General features: G+C 34.2%; 4 protein-coding genes and 1 pseudogene across 4 annotated transcripts; 3 read left to right on the top strand and 2 right to left on the bottom strand.

The window, feature by feature from the left end:
- Positions 1-24: 24 nt before the first annotated feature.
- On the top strand, positions 25-3,328 carry LOC114409198 (protein CutA, chloroplastic-like). Its single transcript, XM_028372558.1, has 6 exons — positions 25-216; positions 316-419; positions 501-563; positions 1,650-1,681; positions 2,698-2,792; positions 3,033-3,328. Exons 1-6 carry the CDS (start codon positions 71-73, stop codon positions 3,112-3,114), a joined length of 522 nt encoding a protein of 173 aa, XP_028228359.1. The 5' UTR covers positions 25-70; the 3' UTR covers positions 3,115-3,328.
- A 1,535-nt stretch (positions 3,329-4,863) lies between these two features.
- On the bottom strand, positions 4,864-7,383 carry LOC114409197 (14-3-3-like protein B). Its single transcript, XM_028372557.1, has 4 exons — positions 6,705-7,383; positions 6,388-6,510; positions 5,227-5,343; positions 4,864-5,118 (listed from the first exon to the last, which is right to left on the bottom strand). The coding sequence occupies exons 1-4, from the start codon at positions 7,194-7,196 to the stop codon at positions 5,098-5,100; spliced, it is 753 nt and encodes a 250-aa protein (XP_028228358.1). The 5' UTR covers positions 7,197-7,383; the 3' UTR covers positions 4,864-5,097.
- A 1,115-nt stretch (positions 7,384-8,498) lies between these two features.
- On the top strand, positions 8,499-10,748 carry LOC114408345 (annotated as a pseudogene).
- A 996-nt stretch (positions 10,749-11,744) lies between these two features.
- Positions 11,745-17,091, top strand: LOC114409196 (glucose-6-phosphate isomerase 1, chloroplastic-like). Its single transcript, XM_028372555.1, has 14 exons — positions 11,745-12,635; positions 12,716-12,838; positions 13,280-13,378; positions 13,473-13,556; positions 14,094-14,237; positions 14,327-14,392; positions 14,669-14,737; positions 14,820-14,927; positions 15,324-15,376; positions 15,452-15,590; positions 15,700-15,856; positions 16,085-16,163; positions 16,541-16,607; positions 16,707-17,091. The coding sequence occupies exons 1-14, from the start codon at positions 12,111-12,113 to the stop codon at positions 16,839-16,841; spliced, it is 1,848 nt and encodes a 615-aa protein (XP_028228356.1). The 5' UTR covers positions 11,745-12,110; the 3' UTR covers positions 16,842-17,091.
- Positions 17,092-22,988: 5,897 nt separating this feature from the next.
- Positions 22,989-27,326, bottom strand: LOC114409195. The gene is made up of 6 exons (XM_028372554.1): positions 26,814-27,326; positions 26,242-26,332; positions 25,962-26,122; positions 23,930-23,957; positions 23,619-23,727; positions 22,989-23,323 (listed from the first exon to the last, which is right to left on the bottom strand). The coding sequence occupies exons 1-6, from the start codon at positions 27,021-27,023 to the stop codon at positions 23,242-23,244; spliced, it is 681 nt and encodes a 226-aa protein (XP_028228355.1). The 5' UTR covers positions 27,024-27,326; the 3' UTR covers positions 22,989-23,241.
- Between the last annotated feature and the right edge of the window lie 617 nt (positions 27,327-27,943).

Raw genomic sequence — 27,943 nt, 5'->3', positions numbered from 1 at the left:
GTGGCAAGCACAGTCAGTTATGAAAGTATAGAGGTGTGAGAGGGCGGAGCAGGATATAAGACTTCCCAAAATGACTTCTACACTCTGCTCCTCTACTTCCCTTTTCTCCTCCTCCACGCTACGACGTCGTTTGCCCCTCGTCGGCGCGTTTTGCATGCTCAGTTTGGGACTCTCCAATCTCTGCACGCCCTTCCATTCCTCTGCCCTCAAAACGGGGTTCGTTCAATCTCTCTTACGATATTCATAACATAAAATAACCCACTTTCTCTTAATTTCATCTCTCTGTTGAATTCAATTCAATTGCCTCTGTTTCAGATCCAAGTTCGGTATTCGAAGCCACTCCAGCACCAGAATGGAAGGGAGTAACTCCACTGTGCCGAGTATTGTTGTCTATGTCACTGTTCCCAACAAAGAAGCAGGTCCTATGATTGCCGAGTTCGGTTGTTTGGGTTTTTGTATTGTTGGTTCTTTGATTTTGACGCATGTTGGTGGTTGTGCAGGTAAGAAGTTGGCTGAAAGCATCGTCAAAGAGAAGCTTGCTGCTTGTGTCAACAGGGTACCGGGTGAGAATTTCTCACTACCCAACTTTGTGTATCTGTGGTTTAAAACTAGTAATATTTGTCGTAATGGTATTGGTACTTATAGAAATCCCATTATTGTAACAATTCATTATTGTGATTTGTCCCTGGATTAGATTTGATAAATAAATGATTCTGGAGAGCGAGGATGAACCACAATGTATGCTTAACTTTGCATAATTATTAGACTATTAAGATTTGAGTGTTGAGGTGTGATCTTCCATCTTGGTTTAAAAATTTCGCTAGTACTATGGGAATATGGGCTACTTTGTTTGCATCTATCTCTGCAAGGTGGCACAGGAAATACTCTAGCCGTGTGGACATGTCAGGCAAAGTTTGAGAGCTTTCTTAAACGCCCTCCATTTTTTTGGACTTTATGTTCACCTGAATCACTAAAATGAATGTGATTTTATTAGTTAATTGGTCAAATTGAAAATCTTTTGGAACCTTTTTTTTTTATTAATCCATTTGTGAAACGTGATTGCTATTTTGGAACCTATGGAAATATCTACCAGATGCATTGTTAGAAGTCAGAACTACTTTTTGCATTCGTTGTATGTAACTAAGACTTGAATGAATTCCCTTACTTGACATATATCTTCACTCTGGGCTTATATACTTGTTTCACTTATGGTGTGTGTGTGTGACCATGTCCCACCACTGCCATTGTTCTGGTAGGGTGGAAAGGATTGAGTTTGATACAGTCTTGGGTCAATTTGTTTTCTCACCAAGTTAATTATGAGTAAATTTGGATGAACTTCAGTTGTAAATATTTATAGAAGAAGAAAAAAAATTGAATTAAGGAAGTAAAATGAATCAAACTTATCTCAAAAGTTAAAATCAAACTAATACATCTCAACTTTTTCAGAAGCTCACTTGTTTAATTTCTTCATAAGTTAGGATACATCAATTTGTCCTAACTTACAAGAGAAATATAATTCATTTTACCTCGTTGATTCTTTTTAGTTCCTTCTTTTGTAAGTGCTTATTGAGAAATTATCCAAACTAATTCTATGTAGGTTGCATCTCATGTTTGACTCTTAAAAGCCCAATGTATTATGTCCTCTGCAGGTATTGAATCGGTGTACCAGTGGGAGGGAAAGGTATATCCTACAATTCCTCCATTGACAAAGAATGTTGTTTGAATACTAAATTATTAGTAGTAACAGAAACTTTTATTTTAAAATTTTTCATTATAACATTAGAAATTCTTATTTTCTAGCATGCATTATGGCTCTTATGAACTTGTTTAAGAAAATTACTTTGAAAGTTTTGTTGTAGTTTGATTTTGCCAGATTTGTGTTACAAACTATGAAGCTCACTCTAACATGGACACGGACACTCCAACACAACTAATGCCTACAATACAGAACACTGCCACCTACAAAAATAGAGAGAGGGGGTGGGAGGGAGAAACTCAAATGAAATGAAATATGAGTAACATAAAAGATCTATATTGATAATCAATATTTTTATATTCAACTTTTTCCTATGAAAATGAGTCTCGCAAAAGAATGTTAAAAAACATTATGTTACAATGTAAGCTCTTAGTTTCTTTACAAAAAATCCCAAAGCAAGATCAAATTATCATATATATAAGTAATACACTTTTTCAAGCCAATCTTGCCAAGTTTTACATCTTTTTCTATGATAATGAACCTCAAAAAAGAATTAGAGGCATTATTTTCAATATTTTATATTATATTTCAAGCTGACTTTTCTAAAAGTTAAAAAGTGAATATTAATGTTAAATTGTTATATGCCTCCATTCTTATGAAGGTGTCCAAACAAGTGTCCAAAATATATGGAGGTTGTTGTTCAAGTGTGAGTTGACAAAAAATATTTTTTTTAACAAGTCACTTAATGAAGAGTGTCCAACATGTGTTGAATATGTGTTAGTGTCGAAACATGTTTGATACTGCAGCACTTCAAATGAGAGACAATGAGAGAGGTGTCTCTGCTTCATAGATTTCTAATTGACAGATCCAAATTGCTAGTGTTTAATAATGTTTTCATAATAACATTAAAAGTTCTTATTCTAGCATGCATTAAGGCTCTTGTTTTATTTGAAAGTATTTGTGTAGCCTGATTTTGCCAGCTTTGTGTTGCAAATTGACAGATCCAAACTGATTCTGAGGAACTTCTTATTATCAAGACTAGGCAATCCCTTCTGGAGGCATTGACAGAGCATGTCAAAACTAATCATGAATACGAGTAAGGCCAATACATCTAGTAAATAGCCTGGCAATAAAATTTAACTCTGCTTCATAGAATGTGAAGTTTGAGTTGTAATTTACTATTTGATCCTAAAAGAAAGCTTGGTGAAGGAATTCTTAAACCATATATCTGCTAAGATTCAAGAACTTAGGCATTAAATCCATGTAAATGAACTGAAATGTAATTATGGAAAACTATAGTGCATTCACATGCTTCTTACCTCTTGTCTGTTTTCAGTGTGCCAGAGGTGATCTCCTTACCCATCACTGGAGGCAATCTTAAATATTTAGAGTGGATTAAAGAGAGCACAAGGGACTGACTATCAAGTTTATAGCCCGAGGTGTGGTTTCCAGAGTTCTTCTGCTCGTGTGTTAAATAAAGTCAGTTTGTCATCTATGTAACTAGGCAATGATAATATTATGTAGAGGACGATGATCGGTCTTGTATTACTGCTAATGGCTCTGTTGACTATGATTTTATGCGAATAGACCTTTTCTTTGTGATTTTATGCATATTTGGCATTTTGTTTCTTATTTTTTCTGATTCTGTACCATCCATCTATCTGCTTTCGGGTTTAAGAATATTTTTCTTTTAAAATTTTCTACATAAAATCATTTAATAGTAAAAACTTTATTGAGTTCTTTATCCCAATAGGCCCATAACATAAGATGTGTGGCGCCACTAACAATTAGGTATAAGGCTTCGGCTCCTCTGTTACGTAATTGAATTAGTAGCATGTAATTAGGCCACAGGTGGCCAATATATAAATTCTTTGCGATTATAGATTTATAGTCCCAAGGCAAGGCCAATAATGGGTGTCATAGGTTTTTTTTTTTTTTTTTTTTTTGCAAATTTTCATATTTAACTAATTTCACGGTTATAGTCGCAAGGTCAACAAATTTATTTGTCACTGTTAATAGGCAAAACTTGAACTGACTTGGATTAATTACTCCCAATACTTGCAGTAAGAACAAAATGCACCAACTCCTAAAAAAAAGAAAATTACTACTAGATTTTTAAAGAGTGTATGGGAATTATAATACTTAGGCCACTTTTACATAATATATTAATAACTTATCTTCATAATTTTAATTACAACAAATTAATTATGTTGCAGATTTGTAAAATCTTAAAGAACCAAATTAAAAAAAAAAACTATTTTCGTATAAATTAATTATGCTCATAAGGAGATAATGCCATAATTTTGTTAACTAATGAAAACCTTGGATAACTTATTTACATTAAGGTTGTGTAGGATTGAACAAACAAAAATTAGAGACCGATGATAGAAATGAAGTTCACAGTGAAGTTTGGTATAAAAGAATAAAGTTACAAGTGATGGGCACATTACATAAAATTTCCATCTTTCCAGTTGCCTTAAAACAGATTTTTAAGGTAAAAAAATGGACTTTTTAACCCAACAAAATTGATTTTCTTTGGATTTTAGAAAAAAAAATCAAGTTTCTTTGACACAAATATTATATCTCACCTATTGAAAAATATTTTTAAAATATCAAGTAATTCTGAAAAAGTAACCATATATATATATATAACATACACATACAAACGCGGGTGAAGGAAAGAAAATTGTTAGTGTAAATAGGCAAAACTATCAGTGGCTTTGCTTATATATTTATCACTGCCAATACTTGCAGCACCAGCATAAGGCGGATGGAAAATATCTTCCAACTTTTTTATGCTTCATGAAGGAAAAAAATATCTTCAGTTAGTAAGCATAGATGATTGGTTAAAAAGACATTGCGATGAATGGTGTGGATAGCCAATCCACAACATCAAAAGCGTATATTGTGGCATCTTTGAAAAACAATGTCATTTGCTTTAGTAAATAGCTTTGATATTTTTTGTTTACAAACTATATATCTATCAGCATCATGCACGACGGATGATATATGCGCCATTATAGCTGTAATGAAAAATGTTCTTTCCAAGAGAATAATGTTGCTACAATGACATTTCTAGTTCCTATAGGACCACCAGATGCTGACCCAAAATTTTAAAATGGGGGCACTTATGAGTTAGGACCCTATGTGTTGTGGGACTGTGGAAGTAACACAAGAAAGATTGCAACAGATAATAATTAATTGGATATCCCATTATACAGTATCCTTTCCAATACCATATGACACAAAAAAAAGAAGCCTGGTCTCTGTTCATACAACATTATATCACAGATTGCCAATCATTTTATAAACTAGGGCGATTCTTAATTAGCACAAATAAATGACATTCAAAGCCCACCTCCATGAGAGGAAGAATACCACCCATCAACCTATAAGGGATATCAGGGCTCATCTAGCTGGTCCTGCAGGAAGTTAAGGATAGCTCAACTTAGATTTTGATTCGTTATTAGGGGCAAAAGAAAGAAATATTCTGTAAAGAGGTGGGATCCATATTCCATAGTGACATTTACCTGAACATCAGAAGTCCAAAGGGTGAGGTTGTCTCTTAAAAGCTGCATTATGAGCGTGCTGTCTTTGTAAGATTCTTCTCCCAAGGTGTCCAGCTCAGCAATTGCTTCCTCAAAAGCCTATCAAACATGAAAACCAATATATGGTTAAGTAGATTTTAGAATCAATAAGGACATGCTCCTTTTGCAGTTACTCAGAACAGTAGAAGCCAAGCATGAATGGGAAAAGAGAGAGAGACAGAATATCATAAAAAGGGAATCCTGTAAGCCATGTAAGTCAATATGGATAAGCCTGGATTGCTAATAGACAAATAGAAGTGTATTTTTCCAGGGGAGAAAATACAATTTCGGGTTAAAGTTAACAACACTTCCAAGTCATCAAGTTTGGTACACACCCCAATCAACTAAATTTAAAATTAAAAAAAAAACAAACAAAATATAAATTAGCTGCAGATGAATAATCAAATCTTTCCAACAACATATCGACTTCATTTAGTTGCAATTGAACAGCAAAATTATCATATTGCTTAAGAACCAGATTTTGCTCTGGGGTAACCATGATATCACTGCAGATGAACAATAACAATTTATTTCTGAAAAAACAGAAAAATCTGATGAACCAAGGTGGTTAAAGTACTTTTTGTTGGTTTGCTTGTTATTTCCCCCTTTCTCTTAATAGTTCAATTCAAGTGAAAAACCTACCAAGCTTGATGAGCAAAAGCTTTGAAATTGATTGGTAGCCAAATTTGGCAGTTAGACTGCCATGCAATTTATTGCTCACCCACCTCAACTATCATGATACAGGTAAGAACTATGATCTGCGTTAGCAACCTTTTTTCTGCTCTCCAGTCAGTACCCAGTACAGAATAACAGATTGTTATAGCAAGCCAAACAAGAGAATTTCACAAACAAGAGAGTTTCACATTCTTGGTAGTCAAAATCTTTCCTGAACATACCAGCAAATATAAAAATAAAAATAAATAAATAAATAAATAAATAAATAAAAAGTTTCTTATTTTTTCTAAAAATGTTAAATGGAAGTGGAATCTCAAAGTAAAAGGGGAAAGGATAAATGATTGACGAAACAAGAAAGTAAAAAAACGTTGAAATCAAGTCAACCTATAAATTTCAAGGTAACATAACAATAATCGGATTAACCCTAACCTGTTTAGCCATGGCACACGCTTTATCAGACTGGTTGAGGATTTCATAGTAGAAGACGGAGAAGTTGAGAGCAAGACCCAATCTGATGGGGTGAGTAGGGGGAAGATCCGCAGAAGCAATATCCTAACAACGACAATAACCATCAATTGCAGTTGAAACAATAAAACAAAATCAAAAACAATTTTTTTTTTTTATCAAAAAATGTTAGTATGATAGTTTGGTTAGAAATGTCAATTGATGATTCGAACCATGACATCTTCTCAAACCACTGGCCAACCTTATATCTCGAAAGGCGGGAACTTGGTTTGGTTGGTTACCTGGGCAGCCTTGTAAGACAACATGGTATCCTCAGTAGCGGTTTTTCTTTCGTCCCCAACCTTAAACTCGGCGAGATAGCGGTGGTAATCGCCCTTCATCTTCAAGTAGAAGACCTTGGACTCGCTGGCGGAGGCGGAGGGTACGAGGTTGGAGTCGAGGAGGCTGAGGATGCTGGCGCAGACCTGAGTGAGCTCGTTCTCGACCTTGGATCTGTAGTGCTTGACGAGGGAGACGTGGTCGTCGTTCTTGCGGCCCTCCTCCTTCTGCTCGATGGAGGAGACGATGCGCCACGCGGCACGCAGCGAGCCGATGACGTTCTTGTAGGCCACCGAGAGGAGGTTGCGCTCCTCCACCGTGAGCTCCGACGCCGGCGTCGACCCCACCACCACCTTCTGCATGAACTCCACCATCTCCTCGTACCGCTCCGCCTGCTCCGACAGCTTCGCCAAGTACACGTACTGCTCTCTGTTTAGCCCCTCTGCTGCTGCCATTCTCTTCTTCTGATTTGCTTGCGAGTAGAAAGAAATATAGAATAGAAGTTATGCTGTAACTGTAGCAGCTATTAGGGAGTGGAACGAAACAGAATGAATGGTTTTTTATGTATTTAAAAACAAAAAACACTACGAAAGAGATTGAGATTGAGATGTCATGTGTAGGATTGAGCTGTCTCGCCTTCCCTTCCTGAGTTGGATTCAGATTCAACTTTTTTTATTTTATATATATGGACCCATCTTGGGCTTCGGGCCTGGGATTCTATTTTCACTATCTTTTACTCTTTGCATTCATTTTTTTTTTGTATTTTTTAATAAAAGAAATATCTTTTTTGAAAATTAGTTTTTGTAATGCAATAAAAATAATCATATTATAGAAAATAAGTTTTGTAATCTGTCAACAAAATAATTACGTTACTGAAGCTAATTTTCGTGATGTAAAAAAATAAAACATTATGAAAATTGGATTATGCAGTGTTGAGAAATCTACTCTCGCGTGTTCAGAAGCAAATTTATGTAAGCCTGCAAAAAACACATTACAGAAAATTAGTTCTTAAAAAATTGAAATATATTTCAGAATTCGGAAACTAACTGGTTTCTATTAAATCTATGAAAGACGGCATGAGACTAAAATATTGAGATGCCTCGATATGGTTTTAGAGAGAAGGAATGAGTGAGAAAATGAAGGATAAAACACCATTCAAGTTCATGAAAACCTATACTAATGTGATATCTCTTATTTGATTCAAGTTTCATTGTTGAAAAATTCTGAACCAAATAATGAATATGCAATCATACTCAATAATGATATTGAATAAATTATTTATCTTCATCATGAAACCTAAGTGATCACCTTTAATAAAATCTTTATTTTCAATCACTTTTTTTTATTCAAAAGACTCAAACTTTAAACCTTACATAAAAGGATCGAGTTCATGATTATTTGAACAAACGATTTGTTGGTTTATATATATACATTTTATATATACGATCATATAAAAGATTTTTTTTTTCTTTTGCACTTTCTCCCTTGACTAAAAATCAAGAACTACTTTTCGAGGTATTGAGATTAATCCAAGGGATCAACATCTTTCAACTGATTTTTTTCAAACACACGTCATCCATCGAATCCATGATCACATGCTCACATGTTGCCATTTTTTTTAACCAAACAACTTATAAAATCATTTTACTTTCTACTTTTTTTTCTCTTGCTTTCTTTTTTCATGGACCAAACAAATCATAAATGTTTAAAAAATGAGAGAGGTGCGAAGAGATAAAAAAAAAAGGAGTGAGAAAAGAATGGGCCTGGGAAGAATAACAATTAACAAGAAGTCAAGAACCCTTTCTGCGTTTTACTTCTGAGTCTAACAGTCTCTTTGGTAAGCGTTCTCTTGTTTCGTGTTCATGGTTCGTTCGAATCAAATCAATTGCTCCTCATGCTACTTTTAAATGCCACGAACGTGTCTAGAATCATCAAATCTCATGAAATTCTCATAAATCTATCGTAGCAGACACACATCTTCACTGCCATGGATATCCCTTCTAAAATTCACGAAACCCGCAGAACCAAAAGCGGACCCTCCCCCCGAAACCCTCCGAGGAAGCGCAAGTACATCTCTCACGATTCTGCCATCGACTTAATCAAATGCGAAAAGGATTCACAGCACGCCTTGAAGATATTCAACATGGTGTCAGAACAGAATGGGTTTCAACATGGTGTCAAACGCCACCTATGCAACTATTCTTGAAAAGCTCGCTTGCTGCGACAAGTTCCACGTCGTCCACTGCGTCCTCCATCAGATGGCCTACGAAACCTGCAAGTTCCACGTGTTGGGATTTAATTTCAAATATAGGAATTCAATTAATCAGCCTAATTTCATTTTAACAGACAATCATCAATCTTAACCACATGTTTTTTATTTATGTAAAGATAAATTATTGTATAGAAATAAGTAGAATCCCTTTGTTATTGTATAGAAATTATGATTGAAAACTGTATGCAGAAGCGTTATCGAGAGCCCTTATCTTTCCTTGATTTTTCTTGTCTGACTGATAAAGGGGAACTGTAACTAGGCAAAAACTGTAACTAGGCGCGTTGCGGCTGTTGCGCCTTACAAATGTGAGCCTACATTTGGTAATTATAATTTGATCCCTCATCAAATGATAATATCACTGATATTTATACAATTATCAATAATCATAATTAATGCGAAACAATTATGAAATATATATATATATATATATAAAATCCAAAATTACTAATACCAGAGGGCATATTCGTCAACCTCATGAAACATTTTTCCAAATCCTCCATTCACGAAAAGGTGCTCCACGCGTTCTTCTCCATTCAGCCAATTGTTAGGGAAAAACCCTCAGCACTTGTCTCAACCTCTTGCAAGATTCGAATCGCGTCGATTTGGCGCGAAAATTGCTTTTACATGCCAAACGGGGTCTAACACATAAGCCAAACGCGTGTGTGTTTAATATCTTGGTGAAGTACCATTGCAAAAAATGGGGATCTTGATTCTGCTTTTGAGGTTGTGAAGGAAATGAGAAATTCGAAGTTGTCTTACCCTAATTTATTTACTTACTCGACCCTTATGGATGGACTATGTTGAAATGGGAGAGTCAAAGAAGCCTTTGAACTGTTTGAGGAAATGGTTTCAAGGGATCACATAGTGCCTGATCCTCTTACAATGTTTTGATCAACGGGTTTTGCCGCAGAGGGAAACCTGACCGTGCTAGAAATGTGATCGAGTTTATGAAGAGTAACAGATGTTATCCAAATGTGTATAATTACTCAGCTCTGGTGGATGGTTTGTGTAAAGTTGGTAAGCTGGAAGATGCAAAAGGGGTTTTGGCTGGGTTCTGGTTTGAAACCAGATACGGTTACTTACACTAGTTTGATCAATTTCTTGTGTAGGAATGGCCAGATTGGTGAAGCTATGGGGTTGCTTAAGGAAATAAAGGAGAATACGTGCCAGGCTGATACTGTTACATTCAATGTGATACTTGGGGGTTTGTGTAGAGAAGATAGATTTGAGGAGGCTCTGGATATGCTTGAGAAACTCCCACAGCAAGGTGTATATTTGAACAAAGGTAGTTACAGGATTGTTCTGAACTCCTTGACCCAAAAATGTGAGTTGAAAAAGGCAAAGGAGTTGTTGGGACTAATGCTAAGTAGGGGGTTTCGACCCCATTATGCTACCTCAAATGAATTGTTGGTTTGTCTGTGTAAGGCGGGGATGGTTGATGATGCTGCTGTGGCACTATTTTACTTGGTGGAGATGGGGTTCCAGCCAGGACTTGAGTCTTGGGAAGTTTTAATTGGATTAATCTGCAGAGAAAGGAAGTTGTTGTATGTTTTTGAGCTGCTTGATGAATTAGTGATCACAAATTCTTGATGTTTGTTTACATTATGTAATGAGTTTCTGAAGCAATTTGTGCTCAAAATCCTTCACTCGAGGCAAAGGATGATAATGTGCTTGTTTTAATGGTCCAGAACCTTGTAGGCCAATTGGATGCAATGACACAAGAGAGAGATTGATTGTGGAGTAAACCTGTCTTAGAATGTGTTAACAGGAAAACGAATACACTTAAAAGTTTTGAATTCAGAAAAAATAGCAATAGGATTGATGGATTACAATGTGATGAGGCATTCTTTGTCAACAATTTCAAGAGGAAATTTGTTGTATCGATTTAAAGTTTTAGGTTTGTCTATTTCTTTAAAAGCACTTCCTATTCCCCACCATGTCAAAGCTAACGAACTACTCATACAGAACAGAAAGCCTAGACTCATACAAAACTAGAGGGATGACACCATAATTAACTGCCAGAGGCACTTTAAAAAATGTTAAATGCACTGGAAAAGCATATGTGCTGCTGTTGGTTCGGTTTAACGCATAAACAAGGCAGTTGCATGTTAAAATAAGCCTCTCCTAAAGATTTGCTTAAGTTAATCCGGGTCCTGCTGCAGTAAAAGAAATTAACTTATCATGCAAGATTTATATTTGGATAACAGTATAACACTGTCTAATCAGATCAATTTTGATATATAAATATATATATATATATATATATATATATATATATATATATATATCCTATTTTTGCAATAAAGATTAAACTATTTTGAATAATATGATAATTTCACAAATAGAAGAGAATATTGCAAATAAAGGTATCTTTTTAAACATGATTCATGTTGAAGAGGTTCCATTGCTCTCACCCTTGACAGAGACACGCCCCTCAAACTCAAAGACGTGATTTTCCAATTGACGTCATTTTTTGGTGAACCAATTTTAAGAAGAAAAAACAAAAGCACTAGTCAATTTATAAAAAAATCTGTTATATTTTCCCACTTGCACAACAATGAGTTTATTATCACCTGATTTTTTTATCATAAAAAAAACATGTATCTAAATCATCTGACGTCATAACTTCATAATAATAATTAGTGAGTCGCCATAAGTTAAATTAATCCCTTGAATATTTGCAGCCTGAACATTTTATTTATGATAAAAACAACATGAACAAATTTAAATTTGCTGCGGAGGGCAACAGACACAGAGAGAGAGAGGTGTTATTATTTGACTTATTTCATTGCAATAGCAACTAACAGCTAACAAGTATCACCACCCACCAATCAGCGCGTGACTCTGGTGAATATCACAAAAGAAAGACAGCACACAGAACCAGAAAACAACCTTCAACAAAGACAAAAACCGCTCTCTTCTCCAACGCTGTCTGTCACCTTAAAAAACAAAGTTCCACTTCATCAGATTCAACTAAACCACACCACACCATTCGCATCAACACAGCACTTGTTTGTTCCCAACTCCGAAAAATATCATGCTCCTAACGTAAAATCCTCGGTTTCAACGTTCAACCGCGATCTCAAAAAACAAAACTATGGCATCACTCTCAGGCATTTGCTCCTCTTCCCCGACTCTCAAAAAATTCCCAAACCAATCCCCATCGTTGACCGACCCTCTCCGCAAAGACCACGTGTCCTTCCCCGCACGCCTTGCCGATCGGACCCTCAGCCTCGCGCCGCCCCGTGCGGTGGCTCGGGAGGTTTCCGACGGAGCGTTGGCGGCGGCGGTGAAGAAGGGGTTGGAGAAGGATCCGCGCGCGCTGTGGCGGAGATACGTGGGTTGGCTGTACCAGCACAAGGAACTTGGGATTTACTTGGATGTGAGTCGGGTCGGGTTCAGTGATGAGTTCGTTAAGGAGATGGAACCCCGTTTCCAAGCGGCGTTTCGGGCGATGGAGGAGTTGGAGAAGGGCGCGATCGCGAATCCCGATGAGAGTCGCATGGTGGGACACTATTGGCTGAGGGACCCTAAGCGTGCGCCCAACTCGTTCCTTAAAACGCAGATTGAGAACACTCTCGACGCTGTTTGCAAGTTCGCTAACGACGTCGTTAGTGGTAAGGTTAGTTTAGTTCAGTTCAGTTCACTTCTCCTTCTTTTGGTGATTTGTGTGTGGGAATATGATGGAATGTACTTTGGCAGATTAAGCCTCCTTCGTCTCCGGAGGGTCGATTTACTCAAATATTGTCTGTGGGAATTGGAGGTTCTGCTCTTGGACCACAGTTTGTTGCAGAAGCATTGGCACCTGATAATCCTCCACTCAAGGTATCTATCTAGCTCTATTGTTCGAGAAATTATTACATGATCCCAACTAATTTTTACTTGACATGTAGTCTAGTGTTATTAATACTTCCGTGTAAATTGAAAAACTCAATTACGTAACATATAGAAATTGGTTGGGACTATGGATGTGTGTGTGTTTGGTTTACCATTGGAAAGCCCCCAAATGGTTGTTGAATCAAAAGCTAAGAATTCTTACTTCTCACAAAACATGCATGTGAATGTGTACTCGTTCAACCTAACGTTAAACCAAACACGGTAGTGGAGGATTATATTATCTAATAATTTTTCTTCTGAGAAATTACTAATGCTAAATTGCAAGAATAAGTAATCCATGGGAATTTGCCCCTAATTGGTGAATTCAGTTATTTCATTTCTCACAAGGATTTAGTGATGACTTTGTCTTCTTTCACTTCTCTACCACAGATAAGATTTGTGGACAACACGGATCCTGCTGGAATTGATCATCAGATTGCACAACTTGGGCCTGAGCTAGCTTCAACACTTGTGATTGTGATATCAAAGGTCTGCATGGAGATTGTGCTTTTTTTTTGTTTGATTATGATGCTATAATCAGTCAGGGAACATGTTTTTGACTTGTGATTTTTATTATCTTCAGAGTGGAGGTACTCCTGAGACCAGAAATGGTTTATTGGAAGTGCAGAAGGCCTTTCGTGAAGCAGGCTTGGATTTTCCTAAACAGGTTTAATCTCAGGTTTTCACTTTTTTATATATTTTTATTTCCCCTTATTATAATACACTACTACGTTTGACTCAGAACTTCAGATACTAGATAGTATTATGGTGCTAGAATCGTGAGTAATAGTTTTACGAGGGTGAAAAAACTAATCATATCTGGATTGATCTGCATTTGCAAGTATGAATATTCTCAAAATTTCAATTTTCTGTCTCCTATACTTTTTTTATTTTTATAATTTTCATAGATTTGCTTGCATTGTACAGCAATATTTGAAACTTCTGGAGTTATGTTGTACTACTTTTTTTTAGAGTTGTGGAAAACTACCTTGTTTATTGATAGTAAGATAATTATGGTTTTAAGTATTAATTTATAATTAGAAGCAATATTTACTGGAAAATTGCCACTTTGATCAATTCATTTTTTGTTTTGACTGTAAAAAAAATCCAAATGCTATTGATCCTGCATATCACTTGCACGTCTGCTGTCAGTTTCAATTTGTGGAATTTGTTACAAGTCACTAATGTCCATGCTATAATGCAGGGTGTTGCTATAACACAAGAAAATTCTTTGTTGGATAACACTGCCAGAATTGAGGGCTGGTTAGCTAGATTTCCTATGTTTGATTGGGTGGGAGGTAGAACGTCAGAGATGTCTGCAGTTGGCCTGCTTCCAGCAGCCCTTCAGGTAAGTGGCTATAAATGTAAATTCATTATTTACTATTTATTATTTATACATTGACATTTTGTGTTTTCTTATAATGCTCTTTGATTTAGGGCATTGATATTAGAGAAATGCTTGCCGGTGCATCATTGATGGATGAGGCTAATAGGAGTACTGTGGTATGCATCAGTTTCTCATTTTTTTTTTGTTGCCGTTATTGTTGTTATTACTTTCAGAGTTGTGCACATGTAATTGAAGGATTTTCATGTATGACAATGCATGAGTTGTACCATACCTAGAGCTTGTTCTTACTTAATGATTTGCCAATGCCATACCTATGTTAAGTACTATCGATGCTTCATGTGACAAATACATGTATATGGTGCTTGGGTTTGAAGTGTACGGAAATTGGCGTGAAACTAATTACTTCTCTGGTAATATATGCATTTGTGCAGTTAAGGAATAACCCTGCAGCTCTGCTGGCTTTATGTTGGTATTGGGCTACAGATGGTGTAGGATCCAAGGTGAGAATTATGATCGGTTAGCGTCTGTCTTCTGTTTTATTTGACTATTTCTCATTGTTTTCTTTTCCTTCTTATTCTGTAGGATATGGTTATTCTTCCATACAAGGACAGCCTGTTATTATTCAGTAGATACTTGCAGCAGCTGGTCATGGAATCTCTAGGCAAGGAGTTTGACTTGGATGGTAATCGGGTATGTCTTATTCTTATTTGTACATCAAATCTAAATAACATTTTTGTACTCTGTCCTGCATTTCTTGGGTGAATTTTTAGATATCTTTCAATTAAGTTTACAGCTGTGCCTGCACCAGGAAGTAGCCTAAGGAACTCTATGGTCTTTCATTTTTAATCCTTGATTTGTGTTGTTGTCTTGTATACATTGTCATGCTTTCATGTGGAGCCCACTTGCATCAGATCTGACATGATTAACTTGACCAGACATTGTTAACAATGGATCCTATTTTTCCTACTACGATGGATCTTTCTTGCTGCTATATCACATGTATTATGTTTAGTCTTAGAGATGCTTCAATCCCTCATGAGTTAATGATATATCGGAATCTGACTTTTGAACTTTTGGATTGTATAGGTTAATCAAGGAATTAGTGTCTATGGAAACAAAGGAAGCACAGATCAACATGCGTGAGTTTTCATACTAGTTTTTTTTTTAAATATAGTTTATTGATTACTGTCTAGTAAACCTTTACCCCCTTGCAGCTATATTCAACAATTGAGGGAAGGTGTACACAATTTCTTTGTAACATTCATTGAGGTGCTACGTGATAGACCTCCTGGTCATGATTGGGAACTTGAACCTGGTGTCACATGCGGTGACTACTTGTTTGGTATGCTACAGGTCTGATCTACTCATCGAGTATATTTTCTTATTGAATTTGATAGTTTTATTTAAGACTGTTGTTAGGTTGTTGTTTGTACCCTTCATGCTAAAATTGGACTTTCTATAGGGAACAAGGTCAGCTCTGTATGCCAATAACCGAGAGTCCATCACAGTTACTGTACAAGAAGTGACACCTAGAACAGTTGGTGCTCTTATTGCACTCTATGAACGAGCAGTAGGAATTTATGCCTCCCTTGTCAACATAAATGCTTATCATCAACCAGGTAAAATATAATTTATTTAGCCCATTTTAGAATTTTCTTTATTTTTATAGAGTTATGTTTACAATGTCTGACTTAGAATTTTTACCCTGACCTATATCGGGATTCAATGATTAATGTTGTTATAAAATTTAAAGTAAGGATACTGAAATTTACATGTGGAACTCATATTATGTTAGCTTGTTTTACCATTCATCGACATCTGAAGTCTGAACGATGATAATTGTTTAGGTGTGGAAGCTGGTAAAAAAGCAGCAGGTGAAGTACTAGCACTTCAGAAGCGAGTGTTGGCAGTGCTAAATGAGGCAAGGTATAATGTTTATTTTAGAGCACCAAGCTTCTCTTTGTCTTAGCTGGGGTTATTTCGGGTATAGCCTCTGCTGTCAGAGACTTGTAAAAGTGAGTCCAGAAGAGTTGTTTTCAGTGGATTTGATTTTCCTTTCACTAAGATGTGTTGGCCAGGCCCCTCTTGTTATCACGAGTAGGAAATGGCTATCCTAACTAGGAGTCATTTCAATAATGATGTGGTGCAAGGTGCATCCCACGGAAAATATTAGCAATTATTTAGGGTAATAATCAGAGGATCAATATCTGTCTCGAATATGGATTCACTGTGTGTTTTGCGTCCTAATATATATTTTTAGTTAAGTCTATCACCAAATAATATTTATATGTTTCTGTTTTCAGCTGCAAAGAACCTGTAGAACCATTGACCCTCGAAGAAGTAGCAGACCGTTGCCATGCTCCTGAAGATGTACATACATTATCCCTCTTTATTTCTTCTTCAATTATGTGTACTACCCTGTTTATTAAGAATCATCAAAGTTCAATAACATTTTTCACTTGTATGCAGATCGAAATGATTTACAAGATTATCGCACACATGGCTGCCAATGACAGAGCATTGATTGTCGAAGGCAGCTGTGGTTCACCACGCAGCATCAAGGTTTTTCTTGGGGAATGTAACATTGATGGGTTGTATGCATGAGTTAGACGACTACCAGAATTCATGTTTTGGTAATGTTGCAATTGTGTTTGAATACACGGACCAACAGAAGAGAAGTTGCCTGCAATAATTTGGTTTCAATGTTGAATCTCCATCATTAACGAAAGTGGAAATTTCTGTTAAGACAAATTCTTGAAAGTGTTTTGGTGTTCTGAATTGGAACTACGTGTAACCAAATGGAGAATCCAGTGGGTAAATATAATTAATAAAATTGTTCCTTTCGCTGCCTAAATTATTCATGTGGTGGGTTGCTTTCATTAGGGCAGCTCTTAGGTGCAAGCAGCAAAGCAATAACAAAATTAAAAGCATTTTGTGTAAACAGTAGCAGTAGCTCATGATCTGAAAAGGGGATCCATTTTGGTACAGTGAGAAATAGAGGGAAATCTGCTACTCTTATATTAAATGCAACGAATCCTTTCTGCTACTGTTAGCTTTATTCTGGAATGCATGAAACATACAGAAAACCCCATACAACAGATTCACCGAGAAATAGCTAGTTTCGTTGCAACAATTAAACTATGACCGAAGTAAAGCAAGTTTTCACCCATCCCACGGTCAGTTTCTCAAACAGAATTTTCAGATCCAATTTCCCTTCCTTTCTTTTCCATTTATTCACGACCAAACCCAAGGATGAATTGCGTAGAACCAACTAACTCAGATAGTAGAAGGATAAGATCAGGCTTAAAAAAAATTTACCACTTGAACATGCCTCCACCGTTACGTTTGCTCTTTATCTCGGACTCGACCTATGTTCAGAAAGGTCACATCCGTCGGTCTTATATTTATTTGTTAAAAAAACATTTTTTTAAAATAAAATAAGATAATTTTCTATTTTTTAGTGTGTTTGTTTAAATTGTTTTTATTTTTTAAAAAATAGTTTTATATTTTTTTAAAAAACAAATTTTATTTACTTCTTAAGAAAGCATTTGTAAAAAAAAATCACAATTATTTTTTAAAATTTAAACAATTCAGCAAGATCCACTGCCAATTCAATTTTGATAGGTCGCATTGCTGCAATCTCTAGTCTGGATGCTCCACCATTCATAGCAGCAGCGGAACTTAGTCAATAAAGTTTGGTACGTAATAATGAATAGATTTAGAGCTTGGAGGACTGAGTCCCATTTATTTATTTTTGTCTGTGATCCATTTTGCCTCATCTTTAACTGAGTTTCCTTTGTCTTGTTAAATATTTTTCTTATTTTTTTTTACCTGCATCTTGCTGTTTTTAATGCCACTGAACATTTATTATTAACTACTTCTGTAATTTTTATTTTATTTTGAGTAATAAGGGATGTTACCATTTAACAAAAGAAATTGTTTGAAATTTTAGTGATCTTAATAAAATATCAATAATCACCGAAAATAAATTACATTAGATTATCAAAAGGAGTTGTGAAAAATAACTAGATCCATAATAAGCAGCAGGATTGATGAGTCCGAGGAACTGTTGGTTTTATGTTCTTCCTCAATCAAATCACCGTTTTTTCTTTTGAGACCTTAGGTTTCTCATCAGATGGGAAGAAGAGAATATAATTTATAATTTAGTGTCTTGGGGACCACAACTTACTTTAGGTTTTAATTTGAGAGATCTCATTATTGGGTCAAACTGATTTTCGCTTGTCAAGCTCGTATCAATTTTTGATGATAGTCCAATAGACTTATCAAATTAGATCACTTCTATTGACCCCCTAAATATAAATAAATAATATAAATGATAAATATAATATGTAGCCCACACTAATTAATTAATTAGGAATTATATTCCTAACTGCCTCAAGTGCAAAACCATGTTTCCGGTTTTTGAGTTTTCTTCAATGGCAAGTGATTTATTTTTTATAAGCACTTATTACTAGAATAATGTAATTTGATTAGATGTGATTCATGTTTTAGATTGAGAAAGAAGAGGACATTATGTGGAAACGTGATTGCTTCCATGAGTCTACAAATATTGAAATGGTAAGTGGGATAATATATGTATGCTTCATATCCATTAGATTTTTTTTTCTTCGTAAGAATTGAAATTACATAATTGGAAGGTTTACAACAATTCACATAATTTGTCCAATTAAGATTTATGATAATTCATACATTCTGTTTCATCAACTGGGTTAAATTTTCTGACTCAATTAGTATTTATGTTTTAATATGAAGATATTATTGAAGTCAAGTCCGAAAAACTTGAGAGACTTGTTAATCTAGGTTGTGAACTCATGAAAAAACAGGAGATAATTATGGTTTGTCAGGACTATTTTATGTTTAATACTTAGAGTGTATTTGGAGATGATTAGCATCCAGTGAAGAGTGAAATCTACAAAAGGTAAATATTCAAGTATTGTCATGTCTTTCTTACGGACAAGCATTTTGGCTTTGATAGGTTTTCAACACCCTAAATAGATAATATTCTTCTGAATTTATTTTTTGTCCGTCAAAATGCTCCTGTATTAAATTAAAGTGTACCACCTGTGTCATATGTCATGCTTAAGTAAACATTATTTACTAATATTTTTATAAGACATTTTAAATATATAAATATTTTCTTAATTATATGTTAAGAATGATTTATAGTTATTGTGACGAGAAACTCATACCAACCTATACTGAGAATGTTCATTTGTTTTCCGTGCTCTTCTCTTACAAATTTTACATTCATAATTGTTACCTTGCTCATCAATTAAATATGTATTTTCCATGTTTTATATGTATTCTTAAATACTTGTAAATGTATAGTTTTTTTACTAATATATGATATTAAACATTTTTTTTGGTACTTATAATAATTAATGAACAAATTACATATCATAATTAATTAACAAATGGTCATTCAACTACTTATAAGGCTCTAATTATGTTAAACTTAACTGTCTTAATTATATAAAAATTAAATTACAATTTTTTTGTGAATAAATTAAATCGTCATATTAGCCTTAATTTAGACCCGTACGATTTGTTGCGAACTATATTTCCCTTCTTTTTAGATTTTTTAATTGATTATCCAAATAAAAAAAATTAATTTACTACAAACTATAAATTAGAATAAAGATTAGTATAGTAAGATTTTAATTGATTATTCAGTCAAATTTCTTTTATTTTTAAAATTATTTTAGTTAACACTCAAACTTTTTTATCAACGTTAAATGTATAGATATATGTTAAAATTGTAATTATATCTTTCATCAATTAAATTTAATTTTTAATCCTTGTATTTTAAAAGTTTTGGATGATTATACATTTTGTATATTAATTTATATTTTTACTAAACTAAAATTTCAAATACATTTTGCATAATTTTTTTTTTATATTTTATATGTATGCGCATAGGATGTGGATTATCCACATAGTCATGGGAATGAGTACAAGAATGGGTACATGTATTTGTTAAAACACGGTATTTTTTAATGGGCTGATTTGTTTTTTTATATCTGCACTGCTTGTGCTTTTTAATATAATAAACAACAAATTATACAATATGAGAAAGCATAGCTTTGCAATGCCGCATCTCTACCCTTCAATTTTCCACTAACAGGATTCACATTCTACAATCGCAAAAGCACCATTCCGTTTTTATGGCCATATAAATAAATGCAACATTTGGTAACAACCAGCAACAGCGATTGTGATGGTCATGAAAATACCATCTTAATGTGCCCGACACACCGGACCAGGTGTCGATCAAAGGGAGTCAGAATCTTTTTTTTTTTTTACATAATTATTCAAATATTAAATATTAAAAAATAATTATTTAATAAATAATAAATTTAAAAATATTTATTATTAATTTTATACATAAAATTAGAAATATGAACTACTACTACAAAAATTAAATAAATATTAAATCAAAAAATAATCAATTATTATTTAAAAACTACCCTTTTTTTTAATTTTAAAATTTCAAATTAGCTCGTTATTTTATTCTCGTTTTTTTTTCAATAAACCACTATTATTTGAAAACTGATTATTTTAGTTTATTTTTAAAATTCCAAAATACCATTATTTAAAAACTTTCAATTTTTTAATTTTAAAATTTCAACTCACTATTCTTTTATTATTAAATCTTTAAAATAAATTCTCTGTTTCCACTACACTTTTTTCGTCTCTACTGAATTAAAAACAAAAAATGGCATTTTTTTCAAATAACTGATATAAAAATAAAGAGATAGCATTTTTATTTTAAAAAAATTACCGAATTAAATACAAAGAGATAACAGTTTTTTATTTTTAAAAAATAACTAATTTAGTTGAGAAAAGAACATTTGAAGCAATAAAATGTATAGAAACAGGAACACGGTACGTGTATTTTGGTGCAAGTTAAAATATATTAGTTACTATAATGTTTTAACTTGAGATAGTCAAATAGGTCCATTTCTAATATATAGAAATAGCATAAGGAAGGAAAACAAATAAAAGGAAAAAAATGAACATTGCATATGAACAAAAGAGAAAATCTAAATTATTAAACACAAAATTTGTTATATTATTTATCAGAGTAGTTTTCAAGTCCACATGTCTATTTTTGCATATCATCAACTTAGGTTTCAAGCGTACGATGGAAGATGATAAATGACCATATAATCCTATTATATATGGTGTGTTATTTTTGGTCAAGGATGTTATCTGGTATTTTGCTATAAACATTCTTTGTATCTATCATGATAGTTTGCATCATGCGGTGTTGTTCAATTTTGATTTTTCTTTAATAATAATGAATTTGTTATAAAAAAATTAAACACAAAATTAGTCAATATAAAATAAAAGAAACAAAATAGTAGTATAGAACACCCTATAATAAACAAAGAACAAATAAAAATGATGAAAAGAGAAAAAGAAAAAGAAATACAATAAAACAATGAAGAGAACTAAAAAAGTGATGAGACACATTTTTTCATTGATATACAAAACAAATGAAAAAAAGTGCGAAAAAAAAACTTGTGAAGATTACATTTTTTAGTTTGCTGTGCTCAATTGCTTCGACGAATGGTGGCAGCAGAAACATCAAAGCAAAAACAATTAGTCAGTGAATGTAGTTCGATGGTTGAAGCTTTTAACATTTGAAAAGAATGCATTAAGAGAGAACAAATGGGCACCTGACAGTCACATATTAGTTATGCAATGCTCCTCCTAGAAAGAACAACAGAACTACATTAAGTAAAAAAATTATCAAATAAAAATCAGCAAAAAAAATCAATTTCAAATGTCACATTTAGAGGGGCGATGTATTTAGCTGCATTATTTTCATACACAGATGGCTAATGGCTGATGGCTTACTGGTATCATGTTCATCAGTAGCAGCAAACTCCCTTCATGTGCAGTGGCTCCATCAGACCAAATTAAGAAAAATATGCAATATTATTACCAAGAAAAAAACGACAAAGTAAGCGCCATCAGCAAGAAATTAAGGAAAAGAGAGTTTTACAGAAAGAAACGAAAAAGAGGGTGTGAGTGAGAGAAGAGAACAGTTTCACGCAAAGAATGAAATGTATTATCGTGCATAGTAGCAGATTTAGGAAGTCTTCAGAAACTGGTGGATTTTTTATTTGAGAATTGAAAACTTGAAAGTCGTTTGCAGAAGAATTTGTAACTTAATGTTAACCCACGATGAATCCAAAGCAGATGAGTTTGTGTACACATGAGATATTGATAATTTATTGATTAATTAAGGGATAAAATGGATTAAGTAAAAATGGACATCAAAAGAAAACATCCCATTCTTGTCGTATAACCACAACAGCTTTTCGTTGCATTCTTGGCAGCATCACAAATATCGCTAAGGGGGCGATGGACTTTTGCTTTGTATAGACAATTCCTCTTATGTCCCAAGGTTAAAAAGGACCATTCAATACAAAATATTATTCTTAATTCATATAGATTACCGGTTTATAATCTGACCGTTCAATTATGATGAATGATATCCAACTGCTTAAAACTCCCGCCTCACCCATGAACCACATCTTACATGAGTTCACGGTAGAAATTGCCTGATAACTACGTACCAGTGTTGCATCAGTTCAAAGAAGTTAAGCACAAATAAGTTTGGAGCGTGGGTGAGGGTCAAATAAAAAATAAGTGAGAAAAGAAAATAAGATATTGTGAAACAAAAACAAAAAATGAAAGAAACACCAAGGCAAATTAAAGTTTAGTTCTCAGACGTGGAGGGAGATTATGTTTAAGGCTTGAGTTTTGAATTGCACTCGGAATCATTTGAGTAGTAATATTTACAATGTCAAACAGTGTTAAAATCAATTGATCTGTGGTGCAAAGAAATTGAATTTTAAATCAAAGACGATCATGGCATGGGACGCCAAGCTAAATTGCAGCACAAGCAGGGGAACAAGAGTTAAATTACTACATCACAACTTTGCTACAAGCCGCAAGCTGCACGGGCAAATCAGAGAAGCTTTGATATAACATGACATGAAGTCCAGAATGCTTTAGTTGCAGCCCCGAGAATAACAGGGTTTTGATATATCCTGTCAACAATGTCGAATGCAAGTGGTAAATTAAAATGAAACTATTAGTAGCTTAATGAAAGAGGGTGAAATTAACTGGGAATGACTTTCTTTTGTTATGCTGTACAACTAACAAGATGACACGCAAGGTATCAGTATCCATTAGGCCATCACATGAGACTATTAAACATATGCTATCAGGCAACAAACAAATCCATGGGCAAGATATATCACATAATTAATGCAAGTTATGCTAAGGGTGAATGCAATAATAAGTTCCTTAATTATAAAAGTGGGGGTTGGAATAACCACTTACCCTATGGCCGTAGCCCCCCACGATGCAACATTATAAATAACTTTGCTCCCATCCCAAGCCTTTCGTAGCTTTCCCTTTTTCTTTTTCACTGAGAATGTCTTGCTAAGCGCTAATGGAACAAACCAAAATTAGTTAGAAATTCTTTCCTATTGTTTTAGCTAACTTACAATGAACTTGTCTCAATAAGATCATAAAAAAAATATCTGGAATGAAAAGGTAGATGATAAAGAGTTATTTCTTGTTTATCACTCAAATATACAGAAGAATAACAAAGGTAAGGCATCATGCTATAGGAAGAATGCAAAACTCACCACTCTGGAGTTGGATAGGGGTCAAATCCTACAAAGAGCAAAGAAATCAATTAGAGAGGAACAGAAATTTCAAATGCATTAAGTAGAATATGTTTGCTGCAACTGATCATAGATAGAATTCATAAAACAACATTATTCACAACCAAAAAACAACATTATTCACAACCAAAGAAGAAAAAGGCATTCCTTGTTACACAGTGCAAGTGATTGTTATCCTAAAGATGAATGAGAAGGGCTACAGAGAAGCAGACTATGGAAAAGGCATGTAAATTGAATGATGGAGACTTCTAGAGCATTTCCTTGTAAGAAGAAACTTTATCCATATAACAAACGAACAGGACTGCAACATGATGCCCATAAAGGCATAAAGGAAGGGGAAACATATGATACCAATAATATTAAGTCCAACAATGCAATCCCGGCATAAAACTTATCTCTCCTCTCCGTCCTCCATTTTTCAACATTATAGTGAGTTGCAACATGAAACTACTTATTTCCTGACATTTAACAGAACAAAGTGGACGGACATCCTTGTAGAGAAAATGCACATTATATAAACTTAAAGTTCATCACTAAATATTAAATCCAGAAGTTTCCAGTATAATTTTGCAAAGAAATAGTAGTGGTATATTACTATTCTCAAATAGTTAAGTGACTAGAAATAAATGGCGAAACATCAGTTCATGCAAACCACAACAAAAACATAGAGCATTTATTGCAACCAAAATAAAGTAAAATTGAATTGACAAAGCAGACCACAGTACTGCTAAAAGATTAAAAAAAAAAAACTAGGCAGCTGAGTATCCATCAACTAGGATAATGGAGTATATATTGGTAAATAACACTCCCTATATTTAATTTAGTACTTATTTTAATATAAATATTAAATGTAGGACACAAGGAAAGAAAAATATGTTAAACGTGCCAGAAAGTCCTGATTGTTTAAATAGCATAGTCAGATCCAATGCCAATTTTAGCATCATACAAATTACTTGGGTGATGTAGGTACACCTATAATTTTGGCCCTTTTTCTGAACTGTCAGAAATAGTCATGCTGATATGTAGCCAATCTGTGCTATAAGAGCCTAAGACAGCTGAATACATACCAATTCAGAAAAGTAAAAAAAAATTGCAATTAGTATAGTTCAAATTGGTGTGATTTGACAATTTATGAATGAATTGTGACTTTGTGATTCAGAGGACAGAAAATGGTGGTTTCTCAGTCAGGTTGCAACAGATTCAAATTGGATTTCAAATTTTCAAAACCAGCTTGAGAAGCCTGCCTATTTTAGCTTCATTGAAATTATTTTAGAGAAAAAATAAGCCTTCCATGTTTATTTCACAAGAAGTATTTTACAAATACATTTTTCTAAATTTTACTTTTAGCATAGTTAGATCTGGGGAAATGATAATAAGGTTTTTAGTGATTATATTTATGAATTGTGACTTTAGGAATAGTTACGTATTATGCAGTATATTTTACATATATAAATATACTATTAAATATTTCATAGGATATACATCCTCACTGTATTCAAAATTTCAAATCTAAGAATTATAAATGCTTTCTGTTTCCACTTCACATAATTAACTGGCCATGATTTGTACAAGTTTCTACACAACATGGATGGCAACATATACATAAAAAACAACTTAAAAGATGATTGGGGAAGAAAATTTCCTAAAACCTCTCAAGAAACATACAAAACATTTTCCCCAATTGGAATTTGCACCTTGATGGAGAAGCATATTTGGAGGTATAATCAGAAACAAGAAAGCAAAAGGTCCAGTCAACATGGGACCTATGAGTAAGGTGAATAGCAGAAAGCAGGAGACAGCTGGTTCTTATAGCATGTAAGATGATACTTTGAAATTTGAAGCCAAAAATTTGGATTCTCATGGTTTATAAATTATTGCACAAGAATATCATTCAAATGATATCACGATGAGTTCAACTATGCATAAGGGGCAAATATAACATCTACATACAGTATAGAGCCAACTGAACAACAAGCGCATACATATCACATACCTTAGTCTGCTTTAAGGATAGCAAATATGCAGCCATGAAACATGCAATGCCCTCCACTATATCTTCTTGTCTAACAAGGACATAATCTTCTTGCTCTGAGTCAGCACGTTCACCTTCCCAGAGATCATTTTTGCTAACCATATCCCAGGAATTACCTTCTTCTGCCACAACCAAGAACATTTTTCTTTTATTATCATTCTAAATTTGAAACAAATAGGGAAAACACTGATTACTTGAAATCATCAAGCTGCCAAAAACCATTTCACATTGCAGAAGATACCATCTATATTCTGTGAAACTGAAGCCTGAGCACACTCCAACTGTTGAAGAAAGGCCGGGCATTCAACTCTAGATTTCAGCAGATCACATAACTGCATTCAGGCACATGAGCTGTGGTGTCAGAAATGATAATCAGCCAAATTTTATCTCCATATTATTAAGGGAGTACTCTACTCGGTTCCAAACTTGAAATAAAAAATATGCCACTTCTTTAACCCAATGAACAAATTTGTGGGTAAAACATAGATGCAGTTCTTTATTAAGTGTTTTTGGTGCTGTTCTCCAATCAAGAATTAGAGGTATCGGTAACCACGTAATAAAGGTTTGCATTAAAGATCAACACAAATTACCGAAGTAAAACTCTGATTTTATGATTGAAAAACAACACCAAAAGCACCTGAGGAACTGTATCAAAGTATTTTCAAAATACGAATAAAACTAATTTTTTTAAACAAGCACTACCACCTAAGCATTGGAGATCAATTAAAGACTCCCTAGCAACACAACACAGTGAAGAAAATTGAAATTCCGTACCAATGGAAACCCTAAAAACGGAAAGAGGAATAAAGTTACCTCGTCGGCATCGGGATCAGCTGAAGCAGTGGCTTCACCTTCAATCTCGCAATCCTCTTCGTCCACGTCAGCAGCAGTAGAAGAAGTAGCGTTAATCAATTCGAGAGCTCTCTGACACTGCAAGAGCACGGCCTCAAGGGTCTTCCTCTTCACGCGAAGCGGGTCCGGGTCGGACTCCACGGAGGCTTGCGGATTCGGATCCATTGGCATCTACTATTAATGATGCAACAAACAACGACGGAGAGAGAATAAAGATTCGTCGTTATTGTCCATAGATTTTACATTGATTGCTCCGAAACACGGTCGTTTTGATGTGTGGTGTTTTAGGAGGCGATGCGATGGAAGGCGTCGGGGGGGTTAGGGCTGTGGCTAATGATTTTCGTGCACTCCAATTGTTCCCTTTCCTCTGCCTTTGCCTATTACTATCAGTACTATTTTCTTATCTTTCCCTTTTTAACTTTGACGCGTTTGAAACTTTGACACCAACAAACAACTCAAGTGAATATCAAAATAAGAAACAGAATTAGTTATCATTTATCATACAGCTCCGAAAATCTTATATCTTATAGGTAAATCTAACGAATCGAGTCATAGAGGTAATCTACGTGCCGTTAGCTTAACATATTTTCATTTTTATAATTTTTTTTAATCCACGATTCATTATACTAGCTTTTTCTTTTTTTCTAAAAGCAAGCCAAAAGTTATGAAGTTTGGGTTTAAAATTTTTTGAAATTTTAAATTTTAAAAATTTTAAATACTTCAATTGAAATTTTTTTATTTTCAAAATAGTGTTTGGATAAAAAAAAATTAAAAATATGAGAGTAAAAATGCGACTTGGGGAGTCAGAGGAGTATTTAACGACGCAAGACATGACACAAGCCCTCCACGTCAACCAACACCTCTATTGTATGATGGACAAGGACGGCTCCCGTGATTGGCGGGTACAATTCTACCGGCAAGCTCAGACGGTGTTTCTTGAAGAGGAGAATCATATGCTTAAGGAAAGTGTCTTTTTCGATTAAGAAGAGAATTTCAATTTTTCATATTTTAAGAAGAAATTAAAATCTCACATCTTTAGTTGTTTAAAATTATATTTTAAAATTTTAAAAATTTAAATTCTTCATAAAAAA

Source organism: Glycine soja, chromosome 4 (genome assembly GCF_004193775.1).
Source record: "Glycine soja cultivar W05 chromosome 4, ASM419377v2, whole genome shotgun sequence".
Classification (NCBI taxonomy): Eukaryota; Viridiplantae; Streptophyta; class Magnoliopsida; order Fabales; family Fabaceae; genus Glycine; species Glycine soja.
Note: the sequence above shows the minus strand (reverse complement) of the source record. Positions and strands in the feature narration are given on the sequence as shown.

What these genes read in the sequence shown, in the direction of transcription:
- LOC114409198 (XM_028372558.1), top strand. Translation starts at nt 71, where the DNA reads ATGACTTCTACACTCTGCTCCTCTACTTCCCTTTTCTCCTCCTCCACG. An exon ending in TGTTCCCAACAAAGAAGCAG is followed by an intron (nt 420 to 500) that starts GTCCTATGATTG and finishes GTGGTTGTGCAG; the next exon opens with GTAAGAAGTTGGCTGAAAGC. An exon ending in TTGTGTCAACAGGGTACCGG is followed by an intron (nt 564 to 1,649) that starts GTGAGAATTTCT and finishes TGTCCTCTGCAG; the next exon opens with GTATTGAATCGGTGTACCAG.
- LOC114409196 (XM_028372555.1), top strand. Translation starts at nt 12,111, where the DNA reads ATGGCATCACTCTCAGGCATTTGCTCCTCTTCCCCGACTCTCAAAAAA. An exon ending in CTGATAATCCTCCACTCAAG is followed by an intron (nt 12,839 to 13,279) that starts GTATCTATCTAG and finishes TCTCTACCACAG; the next exon opens with ATAAGATTTGTGGACAACAC. An exon ending in CAGATGGTGTAGGATCCAAG is followed by an intron (nt 14,738 to 14,819) that starts GTGAGAATTATG and finishes CTTATTCTGTAG; the next exon opens with GATATGGTTATTCTTCCATA.
- LOC114409197 (XM_028372557.1), bottom strand. Translation starts at nt 7,196, where the DNA reads ATGGCAGCAGCAGAGGGGCTAAACAGAGAGCAGTACGTGTACTTGGCG. An exon ending in TGTCTTACAAGGCTGCCCAG is followed by an intron (nt 6,511 to 6,704) that starts GTAACCAACCAA and finishes TGTCGTTGTTAG; the next exon opens with GATATTGCTTCTGCGGATCT. An exon ending in CGTGTGCCATGGCTAAACAG is followed by an intron (nt 5,344 to 6,387) that starts GTTAGGGTTAAT and finishes CATGTTTGATAG; the next exon opens with GCTTTTGAGGAAGCAATTGC.
- LOC114409195 (XM_028372554.1), bottom strand. Translation starts at nt 27,023, where the DNA reads ATGCCAATGGATCCGAATCCGCAAGCCTCCGTGGAGTCCGACCCGGAC. An exon ending in TATCCTTAAAGCAGACTAAG is followed by an intron (nt 23,958 to 25,961) that starts GTATGTGATATG and finishes TGCTCTTTGTAG; the next exon opens with GATTTGACCCCTATCCAACT. An exon ending in CCCTATCCAACTCCAGAGTG is followed by an intron (nt 23,728 to 23,929) that starts GTGAGTTTTGCA and finishes TTGTTCCATTAG; the next exon opens with CGCTTAGCAAGACATTCTCA.